Source organism: Melozone crissalis, unplaced genomic scaffold (genome assembly GCF_028551555.1).
Source record: "Melozone crissalis strain CALT ecotype California unplaced genomic scaffold, PUWL_Pcris_2 ptg000018l_1, whole genome shotgun sequence".
NCBI classification, from domain to species: Eukaryota; Metazoa; Chordata; class Aves; order Passeriformes; family Passerellidae; genus Melozone; species Melozone crissalis.
In genome coordinates this window covers 41,313,371-41,336,553 of record NW_026535796.1, presented here as the reverse complement: position 1 = coordinate 41,336,553, position 23,183 = coordinate 41,313,371, and the positions used below count along the sequence as shown (strand labels likewise).

General features: G+C 42.5%; 1 protein-coding gene across 2 annotated transcripts in view; it reads left to right on the top strand.

The window, feature by feature from the left end:
* BTBD7 (BTB domain containing 7) overlaps positions 1 to 22,693 on the top strand; it is a 52,033-nt gene extending 29,340 nt beyond the window's left edge. Inside the window, exons 4-12 of one of the 2 annotated variants that reach the window (XM_054275993.1) lie at positions 4,483 to 4,691; positions 5,902 to 5,977; positions 8,236 to 8,396; positions 8,677 to 8,820; positions 9,049 to 9,162; positions 11,178 to 11,367; positions 14,617 to 14,795; positions 15,437 to 15,874; positions 17,770 to 22,693. In XM_054275993.1, coding sequence (XP_054131968.1) covers positions 4,483 to 4,691; positions 5,902 to 5,977; positions 8,236 to 8,396; positions 8,677 to 8,820; positions 9,049 to 9,162; positions 11,178 to 11,367; positions 14,617 to 14,795; positions 15,437 to 15,874; positions 17,770 to 18,585 — 2,327 coding nt within the window. In that variant the 3' untranslated portion in view covers positions 18,586 to 22,693. The remainder of the gene's footprint in view (positions 1 to 4,482; positions 4,692 to 5,901; positions 5,978 to 8,235; positions 8,397 to 8,676; positions 8,821 to 9,048; positions 9,163 to 11,177; positions 11,368 to 14,616; positions 14,796 to 15,436; positions 15,875 to 17,769) is intronic. The other variant, XM_054275994.1, reaches the window with a different exon arrangement.
* Positions 22,694 to 23,183: the final 490 nt, after the last annotated feature.

Here is a 23,183-nt window from a genome sequence, read left to right as displayed (position 1 = left end):
GTTAAAATACTCCCCACTTCCAGTCTTACAGGACTGCCCTGCTGTTGCAGGGAGGTTGGATTTCAGGCATATTAGTTTTAATAGATAGCTGTATTGCATATATGAATCCTTTACTGCATCTTGGCCCTGTTACCCACTGTCCTGAGTAGTCCCACTGAGGTGCAGGTACAGAATGTTTTGCTGTGATAGGCTTTTGGATACTGGGACCTTATGAAATAGTCTTGCCTGGGAACCTTTTCTGTCACCTGATTAAAAGAAGTTTTCTTAAGAAGATGGGCAAAAAAACCCCTCTATTTCCGACTTTTTGCTTTACTTCACTTTTATTTTTTAGGTGTTGGGTTTACTCTTGACAAGTACAAGAACTTAGAAACTTTATTGGAAGTTCTGCTATATTCAGTAGTACATTGTTTGATCTAGAAACAGATGTTGCCTGACATCAAAAGTACTCTTGGTTATAGGAGGGCTGAAATGCCAGGGATCCCATGGTAGCAGTATTAAATACACCTTCAAAAACTATGGTTCCTGTGATTGCCAGCATGGTCTCTCCTAATGTGACAAACTTGAAAAACATTGAATAGCTTCTAGATTTCAGTTCAGTGTTAAGATGAATTCTTACTATTTTTTTTCATTGGCTCCACTGGTGTGCACAAGTTTAGGGGGAAAATCTTCACTACAGAATGAGCTCAGTCAAGCTAACAGCTCTGTAGTAAAAGGTTTGCTCAATGCCACTTTTGCTAATTGTTGAAGGCAGTTGACTTGTCTTCAGCAGGTCTGTCGCTGTCCTGATCCCAAGGCACTAGCTAGAGTGCTAAACATGGGCTCAAGCTGTTCCTGTCTGGAGGGACAGTGGGGCTGCATTTGGGAGAGAACTGCAGAAGCAGCCAGGACCTGATGGCAGGAAGGCTCCATTGGCATCCAGCAAAAGGAGTGCATGGAATAGCATCATTTGTGCAAAATGTGACAGTTATCTTTCCCTTTTGTAGATTCTAGGTTGAACCTCTGAAGGATAGTAATGGTCACAGAAGCTTGTGGGACACTGCAAATGGATCTTGGGCTGGTTGTTGCTGCCTGAGTATTAAAAAATAATATTCACAGGAAAAAATGCTGTGTTCCACTGTGAAGAGCAATATTGTGGCTATTAGATGACTACTTTTTTTGCCAAGTGGCTGATTGCTAAAGCAGAAAAAACCTCTGCCAAAGAAGAAAGGAAATTGGATTCCTTCCATAGCTAGAATTGGGTTGCCCCAATTTATTTAAAAGCTCAAAAACTGCTTTAATTATTACCGTATGCTTACTTCAGAAGAAATCCTTTTAGTAATCCCACACTTCTGACCCATTGCTAAAATTACTTGGGAAGAAGACTTTCATTTGCTAGTCATCCTTAGTGAGCTTTTCACCTGATGTCATATTATTGTTAGTTGTGCAATAATTGAACTTGACAGAAGAACTGAGACTGAGCTTATGCACTGTTTCTATGAGTTGGTGTTGCTCAGATCTTTGGAACTGCATTTCTGGTGTCTTTTCAGGGGGCAGGCATCTTTACTTCAAAAATAAATGTCAGATGAAATACTAGGAATGGCATTAATTTTGAGATAAGTCTCTGCTGTTGTAGTTTGAGTTTCCTGGTGACTGATTTCAGTGTGTGGGTTTACTGGCTTTGAAATGGAGCAGTCTTTCTGTGTGATGTTCAGAGTTCAGGGAAATGCAGTTTCTGCTGAAGTCAGCTTGCATGCAAGCAGAATAATTGCATGCAAAAAATTGTGTTAGGATTTAGCAGGGGAAGGCTGAGTGCAGATGACCCTAAATAATGGTTTCAAACTATTTTGTTTCTTATTCATGGGAGTCAAACTCCTCTCTTAACAAATTGCAGCTAGTCACCACTTTCATTCACGTGCCAGGTTTGCTGCTAACTGAACATTTTCCTTTCTTGAGCCCCAAAAGAAAAGCTGAGAGAGACTCACATGACAAAGTTAAATGCAATGTCAGCCCTTTGCTGTTTGGATAAAAATGGATCCTGAAGTGGAAAGCTTCAGACTTTATTTACTCTGTGTTTCTGACATATGCTGAAGTATTTTGAACTTTTTTTGATGATAAGTTGGGTTTTGAATGGTTTGGTTTCTTACTGTTTGTTTGTTTAAGGCTGTTTCTCAGATTCTTGACCAGAACTTTTTAAGACTTAAGATTTCATCCTTTAGGAATCTGGGGAATTCCCCCTTGTAGAGAGGGCAGTTTCACTAACCTGTGCCTCAGCCCAGGGAATGTATTTCAGAACAGTGCTCATCCTCTGCTCTTACCTGTACTGGTGATGACTGGAGTGATGCTCCAAGTGCCTCCAGCCCAGCTTTGTTGCCTGTGCCCTGCTCACTTAAGGCCAGTGCTTGCCATGCAGGTTAGAGGTCAGTATCTATTGTGAGGCATCTATTCTTGCTAGCAGTAGTAAGGATATATGTAACCTCACAGAGATAGGTGGCTCTGAGAAGTGCCATGCTATTTCAGGATGGAAATGGTGAAGGACAAAGCAGTTGTGTTGAAAGCTGACTCACCACTCACCCCTTTGTCAGAAGCAAATGGAGAGTCTGTCTGGGGATGCACAGTGTAATGCTGCATGTGCTGCAATTGTCACAAGTGTGTGTGCTTTGGTTAGCCCTTCTGTCAGTGGCTGCATTCACTCTTCCTCTTCTTGGGTGAATCACACGTATGAAAAAAAATCATCCAGCTGCTTGTTGAGGAAAGTTTGGTTTAAATATGAACTGGTGTAAAATGTATTACTGTTGGGGGACAGACATTACTCTTATAAATTGCTTTAGAAATTTAATAAGGATTGTGTCCAAAATTGTGTATACATTCAGGCATATTCCTGAAAAGCTTAGAAAATTTTAGTGGTAGAATATTGTTCTTACAATTACCACATTGTGGTTGTTACAGCATTGAGTACAAATATGTGTGTCTAATAGGACAGGTAAATTTATAACCAGTCTCATGTTTAAACTGTGCTTTCTACTGCCTTCTTAATTCTACTGTTTAAATTCCCATTTTAGTGACTTTACTTCTAAGTAGTAGCTCCTTTGACAGATTCCCTCCTACTTGAAGAAGCTTGTTCATTTGTTACTACCTACTCCATAGCTTTCATGTTATTATGATGGAAATGGAATGAACATATATTCTGTATATATTCATACATTCTGTATGCTGCTCTATGTAGAAAAGTAAGATTTTTCTTTTATTTCTCTGAATTGTTGCTAGTGTGTTTTATCTGTATGCAGCTAGTACCAAAATACTGTCTTTGTCTTGACTAGGGTTGAGATTACTGTGCTAAACACTTTTTTACTCAACTTATTTCAAGAGCTCAGTAATGCAATGCACATCCCTAAACAACAAAGTTTAGTTTTTAGGTATCTTTGAGAGAAAAATGATGATGTACAAGAAGTAAAATTGCAGTGTAGCCATGTAGCTCTGAACTCTCTAGGCTCCTCTTATAGGCATAAACACAACTGTAATTTTGTGGCTGTAGTGGGTTGAGACTGGAATGTATAATTCTGAGAATTTTTTTCTTTAAATTGCTGTCTTTGTGCTAAACCAGATATACAGATGAAATCAACAAAGTGCTATTGGAAACTTCAAGTTATCAACGTTGTGGTATCATCTCTCTTAGTCCCAAGTTCCCATGTTTCCAGCCCTCCCACAGCATGTCTTTCCTCATTTCTTCCAAACCAGCTCCATTTCCCTTCAGGAGTTTTAACTGTACTCTCTGTCCTTCAGAAGATGTGTACTCTGTGAAAGAGTAAATCCTAACAAAGCTGTGGGTAGGAAGAAACTGTAGCAGACTCTCATAAATCTGCCTCCCTTCTGCTTCCCTGTCAGAGAATGTGCTCCCTGTCCTGGCACCCTCTGTGCCTCGCTGGATATTGAGGCCATCGTGGTGGCCTGGAGCAGCCATCCACTGCTTCCTGCCTTTTCTGTGAGCCAGAAAATGATGCTTTGCTGCCCTCATCCTGTGCTGAGTAGCTGAGTACCAGCACTGTTCCAGCTTGTGTTTCTTTTCCTCTACATGGTCTGTCTCAGGAGGGTCCATGACCAAAGTGATACAGGCAAAAATCCCACCTTTGTTACAGTTCATGGGTTTCTGTGAATCTGCTGTGAGCAATAGTGACTCAAATTCTCAATGTTAAAATATGTTAAACACTCAGATAACCAAAGGGAGTTCTGATTGGGTTGAACTAGCTTTCCAGTTGTTTATCCAGGTGTGCCAGCAGCCATGATGCTTCATGTGCCTTAAAAAAGTGAATAACTGTATAGTTGGAATCATAAACTTAAAATCATTGTACTTCTAGTCAAAACACAACCTTGTTTTGTAGGGCACCTGTCTTTACTGTCACTGAGTGTACATAACCCTTTCTACTACAGATTTAGCCACATGTATTGTTCCTTCAGGATGAAAGTGCCTCTGTAACACCACTGTTGATTGTTGCCCTTGTTTGGTAGGTTGTGAAGATATTATTGCTGAGAGCATCTCCCTGGACACCTTGATTGCCATTCTGAAGTGGAGCTCTCAGCCCTACGGCTCCAAGTGGGTGCACAGGCAGGCGCTGCATTTCCTCTGTGAGGAGTTCACCCAGGTCATGACTTCAGAGGTCTTCTACGAGCTCAGCAAGGACCACCTGCTCACAGCCATCCAGTCTGACTATCTGCAGGTAACCTGCAGTGCAGAGTACAGCTCTCCTGTAGAACCAGCAGGATGTGCTCTTCCATGATTGGAAGTGCTTGGCAGCAGTTGATTTTAAATTGTAGGCTGAAGAGGGCTTGTGCACACTAAGCACTCCTTCTATACTATGTAAAAAAATTAAATGGAAATAGCGATTAAGAAAATTGTTTTGTTCTTGGATTGTAACACAACCCAAATGTGGTATATGCTGTTGCTTGGAAGTCTAATAATAGTTTATAAATGCATGGAAATTATTTTAAACAAAGCATTTCTGAATCTAACATTTGCCTTGCCTGTTTAAGAGATTTATAAAATTACATGGTGGGAGTAGTTTTGCTGTAACAACCCATGCTAATTTGGGGCAGTGGGAGCTAATAAACTAGAAATGGTTCAGAAAACTCAATTTATTTTCATGAAGAGAGAAAAATACAGTCTCTGACAAGTATTGCACAAGATTTTTTTTTCTTTTGGTCACTTGCCTTCAGTGATTGTGTAGTTTTAGGGAGAGAGAACTGTACTGGCCAACAGAAAGACTCTGGATTTTTGCTGCCACTGCTCTTCAGAGGAGATATCTTTATAATGATGACCACCCCTTAATAGCTTAAAGATTACTAGATTTTTTTTTTAAATGCATTAATCTCAATCTTACTTTTTTGTAAAGGATTAAGTGCTAGAGGTTATTTAAAGTGGTTTTTTAAAAACTTTTGTTAACTTGAAGCGTTTCAGAAATTACAGTTAACAGTACTGTTGATCTTCCATGAGAGCTTATATTGCTGAATTTGTAATGTTAAACAAAAGCTTGAAATGCCCAGAGGTAGAACTACCCCTTTTAATTAAATTTAATAATTCAAACTTTACAGCTGTAAGCTTCCATACTAAATAAAACTTCTCCATCTGTAAAAAACTTCCTCTTCATAGGGATTTAGTAATATGAATGTAGAAATTATGGTGTGATATACCTGTAGTAGAGCTTAAAATATTAGGAGAAAGTGGTAAGCAGATCATAAAGTGCAAATACTTCATGCTTGGGTACAACTGTGTTTCTTTAGACCTGGAAAAACTGGAAAAGACCTGTCTGGAAAAGACCTGTGATTTTTTTTTTTTTTTTTTTTTTTTTTTTTTTTTTTTTTTTTTGTGTGTGTGGGCATGTGACATTAAGCATGTACAGATTACTGACTTCCTACTTCCTCTTTCTACAGGCAAGTGAACAAGATATTCTGAAATATCTGATTAAATGGGGAGAACACCAGTTGATGAAGAGGATAGCAGATCGAGGTGAGGATCCCTTAAACCATCCAGTACTAAACCAAATAAACCCAAATTTATGGCAGTTATGTTTGGTGAGTCTTAGGGAAAATGAATCTACTTTGTCGATAGTATAGTCAAAACAAAGCGAATGCTCTTGCTTTCTTTAAAGGTTTTGCTATCTAAAATGAGAACACAGCATTCTGACAGAGATGGGATTGTTTAGCCTGAAGAAGAAAAGGCTTAGAGGGGATCTTAGCAGAGTCTATAAATATCTGATGGCAGGAAGCAAAGAAAATAGAGCAGCACTTTTGTCTTGGCACCCAGGACAAGATGAGAGGCAGTGAGGCACCGGCTGAAATACAAGAAACTCTGCAGGTGGTCAGACACTGGCACAGGTGGCCCAGCTGGATGCAGTGAAGGGCAATGTGTTGTGCCTTACCTGGAAGCTGTGGACATTGGTGGTGACTGATCCAGACTTCTAGAGGTCCTTTCAGCCTCTATGACTATCTGATTTTGAAATCTCGTTGGCTTCCTGTTGTCTCAGAGTTATTCTTCTTGTAACTAATTCATCAAATAAAAACTCTCTGTGGTATCTTGTTATGCAGGCTTCTCGCAGTAGTCTTACTCTTAGTTTACTGTGTCAGCCTTTCACTTCAGTTTGAGTGTGTGTCTCTGACAGGAATCTGTGGTAGTGAGAAACAAGCCAACAAGTGGCATCAGTGTTTTCCCTAAAGTAGATGTAAATGTATTTTTATGAGCCTAGATGCACATTATTGCTACAATGGTAACTTCAAGAGCAATCTTAATGTGTTGGATATGGGAAGTAGGTTAAACATGTATGTCCCAAATAACAAATGCAAGGATCTTGTAGTTCATCTGCACTACGAAGTGTCAATCCCATAGTGCCAGAAGAGGAGCAGAAAGGGAAAAGCCTGCCTGAGTAAAAACAGAGCAGTACTGGTGTAACTACTGCCTTGGGAAGGCTGGCCATGCTTCTGAAATCCACTGTCACTGCTTGCAACACAACTGCTTTGTCATGGACATGTTTTATGAAAAGCAACAAAAAGTTAGTTAAAGGATGTGTTTCTAGTGTCCTGAGTCATTTAAAAGTATTTACCTATTTCCAAAACAGGATTTCCCAAGTGTTTGTCCTAGGGCACACTGGAACATAATGGAGCCAGTTAAACAGTAACAGACCTGGGCTTGGGCAGAAGCTGCTCCTTTGGGATCACTGCACGGCTTCTTGCTCTGGCATTCATTAAATAAACAGCTCACATCTCTTATCTGGGATTAAGAGAAAACACAATAAGCAAAAGCAGAAATAATGGCGACGCCAAATTCGGTCAGATTAGGGCCAGATTTAGTCTAGTAACTTCATTTAAATTCCTCAGTGGCACTCCTTGTATTGCAGCTCTGAATGTGTGATGGTGTCAGTGCCACAAAGCACTGGGGAACGTAACGAGCTGTGTCCAAAGCTTGAGCTGCATGTACTGAGGCAGGGTGGATATGTTTGACAGGTTTCCTCAAAGAGGGAAGCTAGTCAGTCATGTGCAGGTTGGGCACAATACCTAAAATACACATGTGGCTGCATGGTCATTTTGCTGTCTCCAGGAAGATGCCACTTCTGGTACAAATAGGTGTCCTGTGACCATGAGAGCAATTTGAGAGGGCTTGACACCATGTTACTGAGGTGGGTTACACGAGGATGCTAGAATAATGTATCCATGAGGACTCTTCAGACCTTAATTGATAGAAAGTGTCTTTGAAAACTGCTGGGGAAAGGCAAAGGAGCTACAGTGGAGTCCTTGGGAGAACTGCTAGCAGGGAAGTACAACTGCTTTACTGCTTTCATGGCATAGCTCTTAATAGAGCTTTCCAAATGTTTATGGCAATTGCTATGTTTGTATTTTCTGCCTGGCCTACACTTTGAAGCTGGCAGCTGTGCCAATGACCCGTGCTGGTATAAACTGAACCTGTCTCTGTGGGTGCTTCGTACAAGATTTTAAGGCATGAGATAGAATCGTAGAATCATTTAGGTTGGAAAAGACCTCCAGGATCACAGAGTCCAACCTTTGACTAATCCACCACCATGTCAGCTAGACCATAGCACCAAGTGCCCTGTTCAGTTGTTAGTTTTGTGGAACAGTGCTGATGAGCCCTACTGGTATAAAATGAGAATTTGCCTTCCTTTTCTTTAACCTCCCCTGTAAGGTAAGCCTTGTACCTCCTGCTATCCTCTCTAAACTTTCTGATGAAAACTTAGCATGTCTTGTTCCTTCCCACAGAGCCTAATTTACTCAGTGGTACTGCTCACAGTGTGAATAAAAGAGGTGTGAAGAGGAGAGATCTTGACATTGAGGAGCTGAGGGAGATCCTGTCTCCACTTTTACCTTTTGTCCGCATTGAGCACATCTTACCCATGAACAGTGAAGTACTGAGTGATGCAGTAAGTCAGTAGTCTCATACAAACACATCTATGCATGTTACAGTGTTCAGGTGTGAAGGGTTTTTTTGCATTGGTGGGTGTTGGTTTTGTTTGTTTATTTTAAGGATTAACTTCTAAAATGTTGTCATTGACAGTAATAGATGTGTAACACTGGTTTTCTGGTTAGGTTTTGTGTTCTTTAAATCTATCAAAAGGCTAAAAGTGTAAAGAATGCATTTATTGCAAGTTTTTACCATATTAGTATTTAAAAAACCGTAAAACTCTTTCTTGATTCTTAAAGATGAAGAGAGGCCTGATTAGTACTCCTCCTTCAGACATGCTACCAACTTCAGAAGGTGGAAAGTCAAATGCCTGGCTGCGGCAAAAAAATGCTGGAATATATGTGCGGCCAAGACTGTTCTCACCATATGTGGAGGAGGCTAAGGTAATATCAGCAACCCTTGACTGTTCTCAGCTTGGAGTCATCAGGGGGTTCTGTAAACAGGGAAAGATTTTGGGATGTTTTGTCTCTTTACATGTACTGGCCTAAAATACTAACATTTTCAGTTTAACAAGACTTACAAGATTGATCATCAGGCTCAAGTCTCTAGAACTGGTCAGAAAAATTTCAACAAAATTTTTTTTTGTCGAAATTGAAATGTTTGCGAGACAGATGTTGATGAAATTCCACCGGAAACAAAGCAGCGTTGTGAGGGAAACCCCCCTGGTTTCCAGCCAGCTTGCCGGCCCAGCTCCTCGGCAGCCCTCCAGGCAGGCGGATGGCAAGGTGAGAGCCTGAGAGTCCCGGTCTGCAGCTAGTCAGCAACCTTGGTGCCAGCTCTTTCAGGCTCCCCAGCTCCCACCAGAGCTGGGTGGGGAACTGCTATTCCACTGGGCAGAGGACTGATATTTCATCACCTTGTTTAAATCAGAACATACCCAAAATCTTGTGATCCTCCGCAAAATGGAATAAGAATCCTGTGTCCGATTTGAATGAATTTGTTTCCCTCTTTGTTTCTCTCTCAAGCAGTTGCTTCCCTGTTTAATTTCTTGCATGAGCACTGTCAAGCTGAAGGTCTTGTAGCATCTCTGGTGGTGATGTTTGGTGGCAGGGTGGAGATGGTGCTGTGTGGGGCAGGAATGTGCCATGTTCTGTTGGACAGAACGGGAGCCTTCTGTGTCACTGACCAATGCCACCACTTCAGGTGGCTCTGATCTGAGTTGAGAGCTTTGAGTTCCAGCAGTGCAGGTGACAGCAGAACAAGAAGGTTAGATGAAACTGTGTACATCCACATCACTACAGACTCTGACATGTGCTCTGGTGAATTTGGAGCTTTTGCCCTGTGCCTGGTTGTTAAAGGTATAAGATGTTGTTGATGGTTTTTAAAGGTATAAGATGTTGTTGACTGGGGAAGGGAAGAAATGAAACTACTTTGCATTTTGAGCACAGCAGTTAGAGAGAGCACCAAGTGGCAGTAAAATAGCAAAAGAAGACCAGCTGGTTAAAATGTTCTCTTTGTATCTTGGATTGCTAAAACTAACAAAAACGTGATAAAAGCTTTGACTCTTAGTTTTCAGGTGTATGCTATGGGAGTGCTTTAGTATTTATGCAGAGTAAAAAGTACATAGTTACAACCTCCATATCCCTGTCAGAATTCCTGCTTGTTAGTACTGGTTTCATATTATGCTGTTAGTATTTTAAAATAATTTTAAGGCTTTTTAACCATAGAGGGAGGACTGTCACAGTCTCTGGTAACTTTACTTAATTGTGAATGAGTGGTTGTTTTTTTTGGAGTTTTTTTTGTGGGTTTTTTTTTTTTTTTTTTTTTTACTCCCCTGCTAGTCTACCATTTTTTGAAATAAGTTCATTTGATCTTAAGTAAGAATCTTCAAAGTGTAGGCCAAAATCCTTTTCTATTCTTTAGATGTCTGAGAAAAACAGGTTTCATTTTCAGGCTAGTGCCTTCTACTCAGTGGCACAGAAAGTTGAGACTCATAGGCAGTAATTGTCTTAAGTCCATAGAGTCTGGCCTTGAGAAGATCAGTTCTAACCTGACAAGTTAAACTAAACAAAGCATCCTTCCCAAACTATTCTCCTGCTTGCTCTTAGCTCAAACTCAGCTATGATCATGCCTGGAAAACAGGATAGAAAATGCTGATTAAAAGCTGGATGTTGTGACCTGACCAAGTTACTGTGGTGTGGACACAGCCAGCCTTGTGTGGCTGGGCTGTGCTGGCATCAGTGGCAGTGGGGGCTGTGCAGTGCCCCCACAAGGCTCTGGGGCTGTCAGTGCTGGATGAGATGATGGTGGAGCAGCCCTTGTGTGGCTGGTCTGTGCTTCCAGTAGGGTGTGTGCAGTGCCCTCACGAGGCTGTGGTGCTGTCAGATGGTGGAGCAGCCCTTCTGTGGCTGGGCTGTGCTGGCAGTGGGTGTGTGTGCAGTGCCCTCATGGGGCTCTGGTGCTGTCGTTGCAGTTGGTGCTGGATGAGATGATGGTGGAGCAGCCCTGGTGTGGCTGTGCTGGCAGTGGGTGTGTGCAGTGCTCTCACGGGGCTCTGGTGCTGTCAGATGGTGGAGCAGCCCTGGTGTGGCTGTGCTGGCAGTGGGTGTGTGCAGTGCTCTCACGGGGCTCTGGTGCTGTCAGATGGTGGAGCAGCCCTGGTGTGGCTGTGCTGGCAGTGGGTGTGTGCAGTGCTCTCACGGGGCTCTGGTGCTGTCAGATGGTGGAGCAGCCCTGGTGTGGCTGTGCTGGCAGTGGGTGTGTGCAGTGCTCTCACGGGGCTCTGGTGCTGTCGTTGCAGTCGGTGCTGGATGAGATGATGGTGGAGCAGACAGACCTGGTGCGCCTGCGCATGGTGCGGATGTCCAACGTGCCCGACACGCTGTACATGGTGAACAACGCGGTGCCGCAGTGCTGCCACGTCATCACCCACCAGCAAGTGAGCACCAACCAGAGCAGCCCTCCCTCAGTTATAGCCAACGAGATCCCAGGTGAGCTCCTGAGTGTGTCCTGTGCCGAGTCAGCTCCTGGGAGTGTGGGAGTGGAGTGAGTGCACTTATTGAATTCATCATTTCCTCAGAGAGTAGTTCTGCACCAGGAATAGTCTTGCTTTGGTCTGTCCTAGAGACATTAACTGGTTTTGCATGGCAGAGTAACTAGTTGAGTTGAACAACAAAACCCTTGGACCGGTTAAACACAGTAGAATGCTTGCTGGTGCCTGGCTCTCTATTCTCAGAATTTTCTATAGGGTTCTCAGTTTTCTACAAACCAGTTGTCCAATATAGGTAAGATCTGTGAGTCTGGAAAACTTCTTTCAAAAATCAAAAGCCAGAGAATATAATTTGTAAGGAAATCAGCTGAACTCAGTATGCCAGAAAAGTACTGGAAATGAGAATTCAAAACACATTTACTTCAATTTACCAAATCCACTTTAGCTTTGAAGCCAAACCAGCTTAATTCTTTGTGGAAGAATGTGTCAGAGTGCATTTTTATAGGCTCAAGTAAATATGGCCCCTCCTGACTTCAGGATGATTGGTGTGACATTCCCCATAGGCAAGCCAGGAAAATACATACTAAATATATTTTGTCATTTATGCATATGAACTTTTGGTGTCAGACTGGAAGAATTTATATAGTGAGGTTCCTAAAGCATCTAGCTCTTCCTGTCTTTCCCCTGTCCCATTAATACTCAGTGTGCATAGAGAAGACACTGTCAAAGCTTGCAACTGATGACAAGTTGTCAGGGTCAGTGGATGTTTTGGAGGGCAGGATTAGATAGCTAAATGACCAAGATTACATTTTAATTCAGTGAAGGAAAATGCTGTGCTATGGCATTCCCCATTTTGTAAGCTCTTTATATACCAATTAGGTCTCTCTTCAGTCAGCTATGTTGAAAGGAAGTAGATAAACTATTCCTACAGATGCTAGACCCAGGACCAAAGTAATGGATTGAAATTGCTGCCAGAGAATTTAATTTGAAGTGTTAGGAATATTTGAAACACTGTTTAGTTCTAAGATTTCTAGGAAATTTTGTGGAATGGTTTTGATCTGTTTGCTTCTTGTAGTCTGGGAAGGAACTTGATAAAGCTGAAAATGAGCTTCTGAGAACTTACTTTTGAAAAAATTGATAAAAGTACCAATTGTTTGTTTAGAAATCTGGAGCTCTCAGCAAAAGTGTGGCATCTCAGCAGTGCATTATAGTACTTGGGCTTCCCTCCCTAGAAAAGTGTAAATATACTTAGCATGAATTGAATATAAAGTATTTCATGTAAAATAGGACTTTGATAACACTTTGCTCAATCCTAATTTCCAAAGAATTTGAGAAAGGCAGCAGGTTCTCAGAGGTTTTCAGTGTTTTGCCAAAGTTCTTATGTTCTTAAAAAAACTGGCTCTGTTGGCAAGCATGAGACATCTTGACCAATCTGAAACTCCCCTGTGTCTTGATTCTGTACAATTTAATAGGTAGGAATTATTGCCAGTCCTTTGATTTGAACATAGATACGAGCTCTGAGCCTGGCCAGTAGTTGGAGTGCAGGAATTGTGTCCTGGCAACTGTTTGCTTTGCTTAGTCCTGTAATTGAGCAAAAGAATTGATTGGTTTGCCAGTGCCTTTTTGCTAGAATGGGCAGATGGGACCCATTAATGTGAGGAGATTAAAGCCTGTCCCAACCTCTAACTTGTACAGGAGTCCATCCTGAAGTATGGATGGGGCCCAGGGAGCCCTGGGGGCCGAGCTGGGCAGCGTCACCTCCCTCTGTCCCTGCCTTCTCCTTGGAGCCTCTGCCTGGGCACTGTGTTTGCACAAACCTGCTGGCAGTGTGTTTAGTGCTCTTCCTGCAGCACTATTGTAAAATTAGTTCAGCTGAAGCCTGCTCAAACTTGAGGCCAGGTTCTGCAAGTGGTTGGGTTTCTTTACGCATTTTTCAGTTTCAGTCTAAATTAGAAGTCTTGCAACTGAGATAATTGTATTTTTTTATACACATAATCTTTCTTCCATGTGTTTCACATGAATAGTAGTAAAAAAACCTAGGGTTTGAGAAGACAGTGTTTTTAAATGAAAACTCTCTATCATTTTTATGCCTACTAGTTTGGAGATCTGCTTCAGACTTCTCTTAGATCCTCTTTTTTAAGTATTAGCAAAATACTGGCTATAGCTAAACATCTGGTTGCTAAAACAGGTTTTCTCAGAAGAATTTAAGTGTGTGGAGGGTAGAGCCTTAAAGGCTGGTTAGAATGGGTTCCTTCCTTCCCCTCTCAGTACAGGAACTCCATTAAGGAGGGGAATATTTTGCACTGTATTTTACATATACTTCTCCTTCATGTACCAGTGTAAACTTCATGAAATTGGTACTAGTTGTAATTGTGTGGTGTTTCTCCTTCTCTGTTATGCAAATACTTTTTCACACTGTTTGCTGTATGATCTGGTTAATTTTTATGAGTTTTCATTACAGACATCTATCTGGTCATGGTAGTACATAACACTTGTAAAGCTGGTAAAGGATCAGACACCAGGACTTACATTTGTCTTCCCTATTTATATGCACATTTTCCTTAGGACAGAAACAGCACAGAGAAATATCATTCATCATCAAACAGCAGTAAGAAGTGGTATGAGAAAGTTTTGCAACAGGATAAATACCCAAAATTATACATTACTTTCTTTTGGAATGGTTTTTTTAAAATTGTTTCAATATGAGTGCATAAAACAACATAATTTTAACAGGTTTTTGTTGGCTTACACTTTGTGTAACTTGTGTAAAATGCCTTTCTCTAGTTACATACTGGTGTTATGGTCTTTTGATTATAGAACTACATTAGAAATATGAAATGTATGCCAAAAAAATCAATGAATTCTTGGCCTGTGCAATTCATGAGGGAACATTCAGTTGTTATTTAAGATATCCTGCCCCCACCTCTAATCATGGAATTCCTGCATCATGAGGGGTTTATAAAGAAAGCTCTATTTGGGGCCCATTCTAGCAGAAGCTAGAGAAGTGGTGTATGTTTTTATCATTTGTAGGATGTGTGTTGTCCCATGTGGCTTAATGATGCTCCATGGAACATGTGTTAAGTTGAACAGTTCTTGGCAGAATGCTTCTTAAAAAAAACCAAAATCCAAGGCAGCCTGATGCTAGATTTTTCCTTCAGAATAAATCCAGCCATTGCAATCAAACTTACTGTCTGACAGTTGAAAGGAAGGCCTCTCTGTTATCCCCCCTGCATTGTCTGTTCTCCCGCAGTTCCCAGTCTCGTGGTGGTGAAGGAGATGATCCGGCGGCTGCAGGAGCTGCGGCACACGGAGCAGGTGCAGCGCGCCTACGCCCTCAACTGCGGGGAGGGCGCCACCGTCAGCTACGAGATCCAGATCCGCGTGCTGCGCGAGTTCGGCCTCTCGGATGCTGCTGCTGAGCTCCTGCAGGTGTGGAGCATGGCTGGGAGAGCCTGAAGGGACTGGGTTGTGTGCTCTGCATAGGAGTACTTGCTGTGTATGCACACAAGTGCTTTGAAATGCCTGCGTGACTGTCCAGGTGCAAAGGCCAGTTGCATTTGATGTATGATTTTATAAAGCTCTAAGTGCAATGTGTAAATAGTTTTCTCAAGCGTCATTGCCATTCAGGAGGCTCTTATTGACACAAATTTTGGGGACAAATTAAAACTGCTAATGAGAGTGGATGAGAACAGTAGAACCATAACTTGAAACCTAGATTATTATTTATTCTTAAAACAGAGAGAAGGAAACATAGTAACTTATGCTTTAGCTCTGACCGTACATGTCAGGGCTGGGAAACTGAAAATCCCTCTTCTGTTTATATACTGGTGCTAAAGCAAATGCATCTGTTGGTCAACTTACAGTGAATCTGATGCTTCTTGTCTTATTTTAGAAAAGCCCCAATCAGTTTTGCATGGTAGCTGTAGTCACCTTGTAATGTTGGTGAGCTTGGATGTAGCACAGCCCGGCAGTTACAGTATTAGCATGTTTCTGAGGGTGTTAGTTGGGGAGATTTTTCTAGATGTCTTCCTCCTTTGTCGTGTAACATGCTGGGTCTTTTACCTCTGCAGAATCCTCACAAATTCTTTCCTGATGAGCGATTTGGGGATGAGAGCCCACTGCTGACAGTGAGACAGTCTGGACGATGTCGCGTCAACAGCACTCCCACTGCAGAAACCATGTTTACAGAACTGGACTCTTTCGTGGCCTTCCATCCACCATTGCCCCCTCCTCCACCTCCATACCATCCACCAGCAACTCCTATTCACAACCAGTTCAAAGTGGGCTGGAAGCAAAGGGTGCCAAGTCAACATCCCTCCCGTTCCTTCTCTTACCCGTGCAACCACTCTCTGTTCCACTCGTCGCGCGCCGCCCCCAAGGCCGCCGCTCCCGCGTACCTGCCCGGCGGCAGCGCCAAGGCCGCGCCCCCCGACTGCACCAACACCGCCGCGCTGGGCCGACAGACCGTGGCAGCAGCGGCCGCTGTCATGGCAGCTGAGAAACAAGTGGTAAGTGTGGGCATTTCTCCTCTTTTGCCTATTTCTGGCCGCTCAAAGTACCTCATCGAAGGAACTGGAGAGAATGGTTGTGGTGAAGTAGCTTGGCTTTGTTATATGAAGTCAGCGCCTTTGTTGGTTAGGAGGTTTTTCTACCAAACTGTCTGTCAGGATTCTCTATCCTAAAGGCAAGCGAGAATCCCTATAGGAGAATGAACATTCCAGGGCAGGAGCATTGTTGGAGGGCCAAATGGCACTCAGGAATCTTCTGAAATCATAGAATATCCTGAGTTGGAAGGGACACACAGGGTCTGTTTCAGTGTCCAACCACCCTGTGGGTGAAGAACCTTTCAGTCCTGTCACTGGTCACAAGAGAGATCTGTGTCTGCCCCTCCTCTTCCCCTCACAGGAAGCTGTAACTGCAGAGGGGTCTCCCCTCAATCTCCTCTAGGCTGCACAGACCAAGTGACCTCAGCAGCCCCTCGTGTCACAAATGTAGTTTGCTCTACACTAAAACAAAGCATAAGCCAGCCTCAGTAGTGCACACTGTAATTCACAGGTAGAAGTAGTGAGGATATTTTGGCTAATTACAGGTACATAGTCTAAAGTAAACAGGTTGTCTTTATACATGTGGGAAGAGTATGAAAGCTTTACAGCTGAGAAGTACTTGAAAAGGAATTGGCAAGCAGAAATTGGTAATTGCTGATAAAAAGGAGTTTGTAACAGCATGTAAAAGCAGTCATTATAGTTGCTGAACTACAATATGATGCAATAAAACCAATAGACTATAGGATATCCAGTAAAGACAGCTTTATAAAATACAGGAAGTGCTGAATGAAGAATTTCATTATTTATTTCTGCAGTGAGAAAACTGTCAGTGCATAGTTGTGCCACATTAGGTGCAGATTTGATCCTCAAGTTCTGATTGGAAAAATGGATTTTATTTTCTTCCCATTAGCAACTGTCTTAAATATTTTGCACTTCTTTTTTTATTTTAGAATAAAATTTATAACTTCATATTAGAAATGTGTGCCATTGTTTGGTCAAAGGTGGGATTCATAGCATGTCACTCTCCTTTGATCAATACTGACTTCCCTAAGGAAACTATACTGTAACCTTTTTCATATTGGAAATATTTCTGCCAGAATGTGTCCATAAGTAATGCAAGGAGGAGCATAGGCTTAATATAGGTGATATTTTTGTTCTGTATTCTTTCTGCAATTTGTCAGTTACTTAATCAATGATTACTAAAGTTGCTTTCATGAGAAATGATAAGTGTAAGTAGAAATTCTCACTCTCCTGTCTGGAAGGCTGTGATATGAGCAGTTCTGCACTGAGGCAAGCCTGGGATAGGTGAGAAGAACGCCACGCAGCAGTTTCCTTGTACTCTGTGGGCCTAGTGAGCCCTGTAACTGAGGCTCCCCCTGAGCCTGTCATGAGCACATGTCTGCAGTTCACTAACTTTAAAATGGGGAAGCAGAAGGGTTGTGTCTGTAGTGATGACAGGTGTGTCGTGGCTTCCCTACACTGGAGCTGTGTGCTGTGACAAACCTTTTGTTGGGCTCTGCACCAAGTACCTTGTTTGGTTGATAACTGTAAATGGCTTAAAGCAAGCCTGCTTTTAAAAAGTTCAGCAGTATGTTGTCCTTTACTGCATGTTCAAGGCAGGATGCATTTAGGAGAAGTAAATGTAATTGTGACACAGCAGCTTCATGAAGGAGAGAAGCAGGAAGGTGAAGGTTGGTGGATAGATGTGTTCTTTAAACAGTGCAGGAAACTTGCAGGCTGAAGTTGACAAGACTAAAGTTGATTAAGAAAATGCCATTTTAAATTACAAAAAGTATCATAAACAGTTTGTGTTTAGCTCTTGTCTTTGTTTCCATGGACCCATTTCTTTTCTTTCCCAGTGCACTCAGCCCCTGCTGAACGAGCTGATGCCGGACATCGCGATGGGGGTGTCAGCAATGTCTCTGAAGGACAGAAGGTTGCCCGAGCTCACGGTGGACACGGAGCTGAGCCAGGCGGTTACAGAGGTAGGGCCCGGCCCCCCCCAGCACATTTCATGCATTCAGAACAGACACCTGCCTACTTCTCGGAAAAAACATGCAATAGAGCAAAAAACAGATGCTCGAGAAAACCCACAGGAGTATCCTGACTTCTATGACTTCTCCAATGCTGCATGCAGGCCCTCCACTCCAGCACCCAACAGGCACAGTCCTTCACCTTCACAAGGCATTTATTTTGGCCCAGATTTGTACAGCCACAATAAGGCATCACCAAGTGGCTTAAAGTCAGCCTATCTACCTTCCCAGATCTCTCCTAAACAGCAAGAGGATTCTAGGAGGGAGTACCTGCTCTCCCAGGATGGGCATCAGCACAGGCAGAAGAATGAGCCAATACACCTCGATGTCTTAGAGCAGCCCCCCCAGCGGCTGGACTTGGCACTGGCTGCCCAGGAGAGTGCTGGGAATGGCCCTGTTCACGTCAGGGGAAGAACAAAAATGGAAACGGATTTAACCTACGGGCTAACCTCCAACAGACCTTCCCTCTCTGCATACAGCTCTGACGTGCCAGAAGAGAGACCCAGTAGGAGACTGGCAGATGATGAGCCATTGGAACATGGAGCACAGAGAAATGCAGATTTGGAAAGGGAAGATGGAGTAAGCAGAGGAAGGAGGTCTCCAAACAAACCAGACTTCCTGTACAAAAAATCTGCCCTATGAAAGCAACCTCCACTATTTCTCTGTGCCTAAGAGTTGTAAACATCCCGTTCCTTGCAACTTTTGGCCTGACTTCTGTCAGAGAAATTCTTTCATGCCAGCAGAAAAATTCAGCTTTGCTCACTTGTTTTGTACATACATTGCTTTATTAGAGACAGCATGTTATCAGTTTGGTTTTAATGCTGCTTCTGGGTTTATTTTATTGCAGGTTTTTTTTTTTTTTTTGAGCAGATTTAATTAAGCCTTTTAAAAAAACTGGTACCTTTTTTCTACAACCTGGTAGCCTTTTGCACCTGTACATCTATTTTAGTGTATTAGTTTTGTACTAATATGTTAAACTTTAATGTCACATTTAAAGGACTGTATTTTCATACTTTTGCATTTACCCTTTCACATGCTGATTCTCTATGTGCATTGGGTTGCACATTATGAAATGTATTTTCTTATGAGATAATAACAGTGCGTTTATTTTTTAATTATAGGAATTCCAAAGAACAGCACATCAAAAAAAATACATTTTTAGTTGAATTTTTTTTTTGTTTGTTTAGATTGAAATCTTCCTGATTTTTATGACTACAGCAAGAATCCAATCTAATATTTTGTTTGAAAAGTTCTGGCAGCTGGTCTTCTCTTTATATACATAGCAAACCCACTTCAAGAATTATATTTGGGGTTTTAAAAATCCAGAGGGATATTTAGGAATCCAAATTCCTGTGAAATTCACTGGAATATGACAGTATGAGTCTGTTTACTTTTGTTTTGGCTGTGACCATGGAGGACTCCATGATCACCTGGAAGCAGGAAGCACTTACTTGACAGACTAGAATTGCTGATTTGCCCATTTAGAAATAAATCTGGAAATACTGTAAAAATTACAGTAATTACTTGTTCTTCCAGCTGCTCATCCGTGGGTAAGCCAAGACCAGGTGAGCGGATTCCTGCTGACTCCTGGGGCGTCAGGAAGCCGAGGCTCGGAACCTTCGCTGTTGCCCGGACACGTGGCAGGGTTTCCCTGCCGGGGTGACAGCCCATGGCCTTGCTTTCTCCTGCCTGTGCTTTCTAAAGGGCTTCACTCTCAGTGACAGTGCTCCTCACGTGGTGCTGCCCCACAGGTGCAGCTGTTCTGTGAGCAGGATCCAAGGGAAGAGTCACTGCTTCAGCATCACCACGCTTTGGCGCTCCTAAATTACACCTCCATTGCCTGATTGGCTTTTTGAAAGCACAGAAATGAGATTGCCCTGTTAGCAGGGTGTGAGGAGGGGAGGATGCTCATCTGGGCTGGCTCTTGCCACTGGGGCAGGGTTCCGCAGAGCACCAGGGGAAGGGTTGCAGTTATGAATTACATCCTTAATACTCATGGTGCAGTTCTAACCACAAATTCATTGCATTCATTGATCCCTATCTGATGCCACTGCAGAGTAGTGATTGCTGGTAAGCTCCTGTTTAGTGGGAGGTTAAATGCAGTTTCTGTAATGAATTTTTCTACAGCAGAAAACTACAGTCCCAGGTGTGATCTAAGGACTGCTTTTAGGTTAGGTAGGATTGTTTCCTGCAGCTCAAAGTGCTTAATACTGTTTAACAGAAATCTTGCTGCAACTTTACTTTTGGTTTTAGTTGATGGCAAATTCTTACCTAATGTGTTTCATTAAAGTATCGAGGGCCTAGTAACAACACAGTGTTACTGAAACATATTGAGTTCTGCATTTCCAAACTACCAAATAGCTTCTAAATGAATTAAGATATGGGTTCTTTGAACCAATAAACTCTGTGTCTCCTGCAGACACATCTGTAGGCCTGCTTCTGTGGTGGTTCTGCAGGTGCTCCTTTTGAGATGCAGCCATGGGAAGCATGGGGTAGGGCTGGAGCAGGAACTTGCCTAAACTCTGCAGGTGATGTGCCTTGTGGGTGAGGGGAGATTTTTTTTCCTCTGTCAGCTTTTTTTAATGTTGTTTTTTGCCCACAGTCAAGGCACTGGGTGGTCCTGGGTGGCTTCATCACCCATGTGTGGGATTTCCATGGGACTGTGGTGTAGGACACTGTTAAATGCAAGAAGGTGTCAGTGGGGGGATGCTGCTGCTGCAGGTTCAGGGGCTGAGGCTCTCTGGGTTTCTCCTGAAGAGCTGAGCACAGTGCTGACTGCATAGCTCTAACCACACACAAGGGTGTCATCCTCAGCAGAACCAGGACCTTTCAGCACACACCCTGAAACTCCCTGGACTTGCATCATGTATGTGTTGGTAGCTTAACTACTAAAAAATTACAACTGCCCTCAGAAAACTTATTATTCTCAATATTTTTGCCTAAAACTGATAGATGTACTTCAGGAAAACTACTTTGATTATCACAGTTTGATGTGGCACTGTGTACTTGGACAGAGGTGGGACTGAGATCTACAGATAAAACTCTAAAGCTTGAAATTTGGGGAGGGGGGTGTGGCTGATGAAGATGAGAAGTTCTGAGGTTATGTTTTGAGGGAAATCATGAAATGCTTTGGCTTTGGAATAATTTCTGGTGAGAAATGCCTCTGGGGAGGACGTGTCTGCGTTTTAGAATACAAAATTGTTTCTGAAGTCTCAGGAGCTGTGCAGTATTAAAAAAAGGATGAATTAAGTGTTTAAAAGTAGATGCAGAATGAAAGACAAGTCCTTCTGAGGCCACAAAGACAATCAGGCCATATAGACAATCTGTTTTCACTTGCATATTTTGAATTGGGAAGAAGATGGCAGCTAATGGCAGCTGGTTTGAAGTGGAAAAGAAGGATTTCTTGAATTACTGGAACTTTATTTTTGTACTCCAGAGCAGGATTTCCTACTTGGGATGTGCAGAGGGGTGAGACCATTTTTCATGGCAGCATTATTCAGAAGCCAGTGTTCATCCTCCATCTCACTTGCACACCACACATACCTGTGCTACCTGCTACTCCTTGTTCTCTGTCTACTGAAACTTTGGTGCAGAAGCTCCTTGTTTACATGAAGCACTTTCTGATTAGGCTGGAAATTGACATCTTTTCCTTCTATAAATTAGATGGAAATGACAGATTATTAAATATTTTGCTTGAGGATAGAGTTATAAACATTGTTTTTTTGAATGAGGGAGACTCATGTTCCTTGTTCTGTTAAAGAGAGAGGTCAGACTTGCATTTAGTGAGCAACATGCAAAAAGGTCTTATTCCCCTTTCCCCAAACCCAACTCCTCTTTTCCTTAATATATGGATGAATAACTTAATTCCTAAAACACATTCTTCCTTTGAAATGTTTTGTTGTTCCACAGAATTACTGTAGTTGTGTATTAGTAACTGCTGTGTTGATTGGCAGTTTCATGTTGTATTTTCCTGTTCTTAAGGATTTTCACTTATGAAATTTAAGGCTGTGGCCACCTGTCCTTGTAAGCCTTGGGTTTTGATCCCAGAATGTCCCAAATGTCTGTCTTTAGGGGTTTCTTTGGTTTGGGTTTGGGAAAGGGGTGGGGGCAAGGGGGTTGGGTGTTTTGTATGGGTTTTTGGTTTGGTTGTTTTGGTTGTTTTTTCTGGTTTGTTTGGGTTTTTTTGAAAGAACACTAATGCTGTTTGAGGCACTGTTCTAATAATTGTATGCTTCTATGGTAGAGGTGGTGCTGAGCCCTGCTGGATGCAGGGAACAGCTTTGAGGGAAACTTGTAAAACCACATTTGGGGTTTCTGTAATTACCTGTACTGCCAGAAGGCAGCCCTGCCCTCGGCAGTGTTAAGAATTTGTTTCTTGTCCTTGTGTTGTTACTGGTATAAAGTCAAGTGCCTTCAATGCTAAAGGCTCAGAAAACTTTCTTAAACTGACTTCATGTCCTATGCAAGTGTTTTTTCTACAACCTGCATAACCAGTACTTTGTAAAACTTGTTTACGCTTCAATTGTACATAGTGTTTTTTTAAAAAAAATAGTATTTTTATTTAGGTACCTCCAAACTTGAATTCTAGTCTTGTGTGATGCATTGTAAAACAATACATTTCTCTTTTGAGTACCATTACAGTTGTAAAAAGGTTTTCACTGGTTCTATTTTTCTACTGTTGCTGAGAAGCATGTAACACTGACTTTATCCTACGTATAGTTGGCATTTCAAATAAATGGCTTGTATAGAACGTGGTTGTGTGGCTGCTTCCCCTGAGCTGCTGCTCCTGGCTGCACCCAGCACCCTGCCCTGCTCCCTCCAGGCTGCAGTGACTGGGGCTGGGGTGAAGGAGCCCAGCAATAAAGTGAAAAGGCTTTTGGGAAAAAAGGGGCACAATAATGCTGTGAACACCAGACATGGTATCAGCCAGTGTAAAAGAGGGGTTTGAAATGAGTCACTGATCAGGCAGTTAATACAAGGGGAAAGCATTTCAGTGAAGTAGCTCTGTGAGCCCTGGCTGGAGCCTGCCTGAGGCCATGCCCTGTGGAAGGCAGTAGGGCTGCTCTGAGCTGGGCCTTGGGCCACAGCCCTGCGTGCAAGAAGTGCCTGTTCATTTTCTCATCAGAGCAGCTGGACAGATGTTCAGTACCCAGCATTCCCAGGCTGCAGTTTCCCTGCCAACTATTGCAGCTGGCAGTTCATTACATCTGGGTCTCAGGAACAAGTGCCTCACTGCTTCA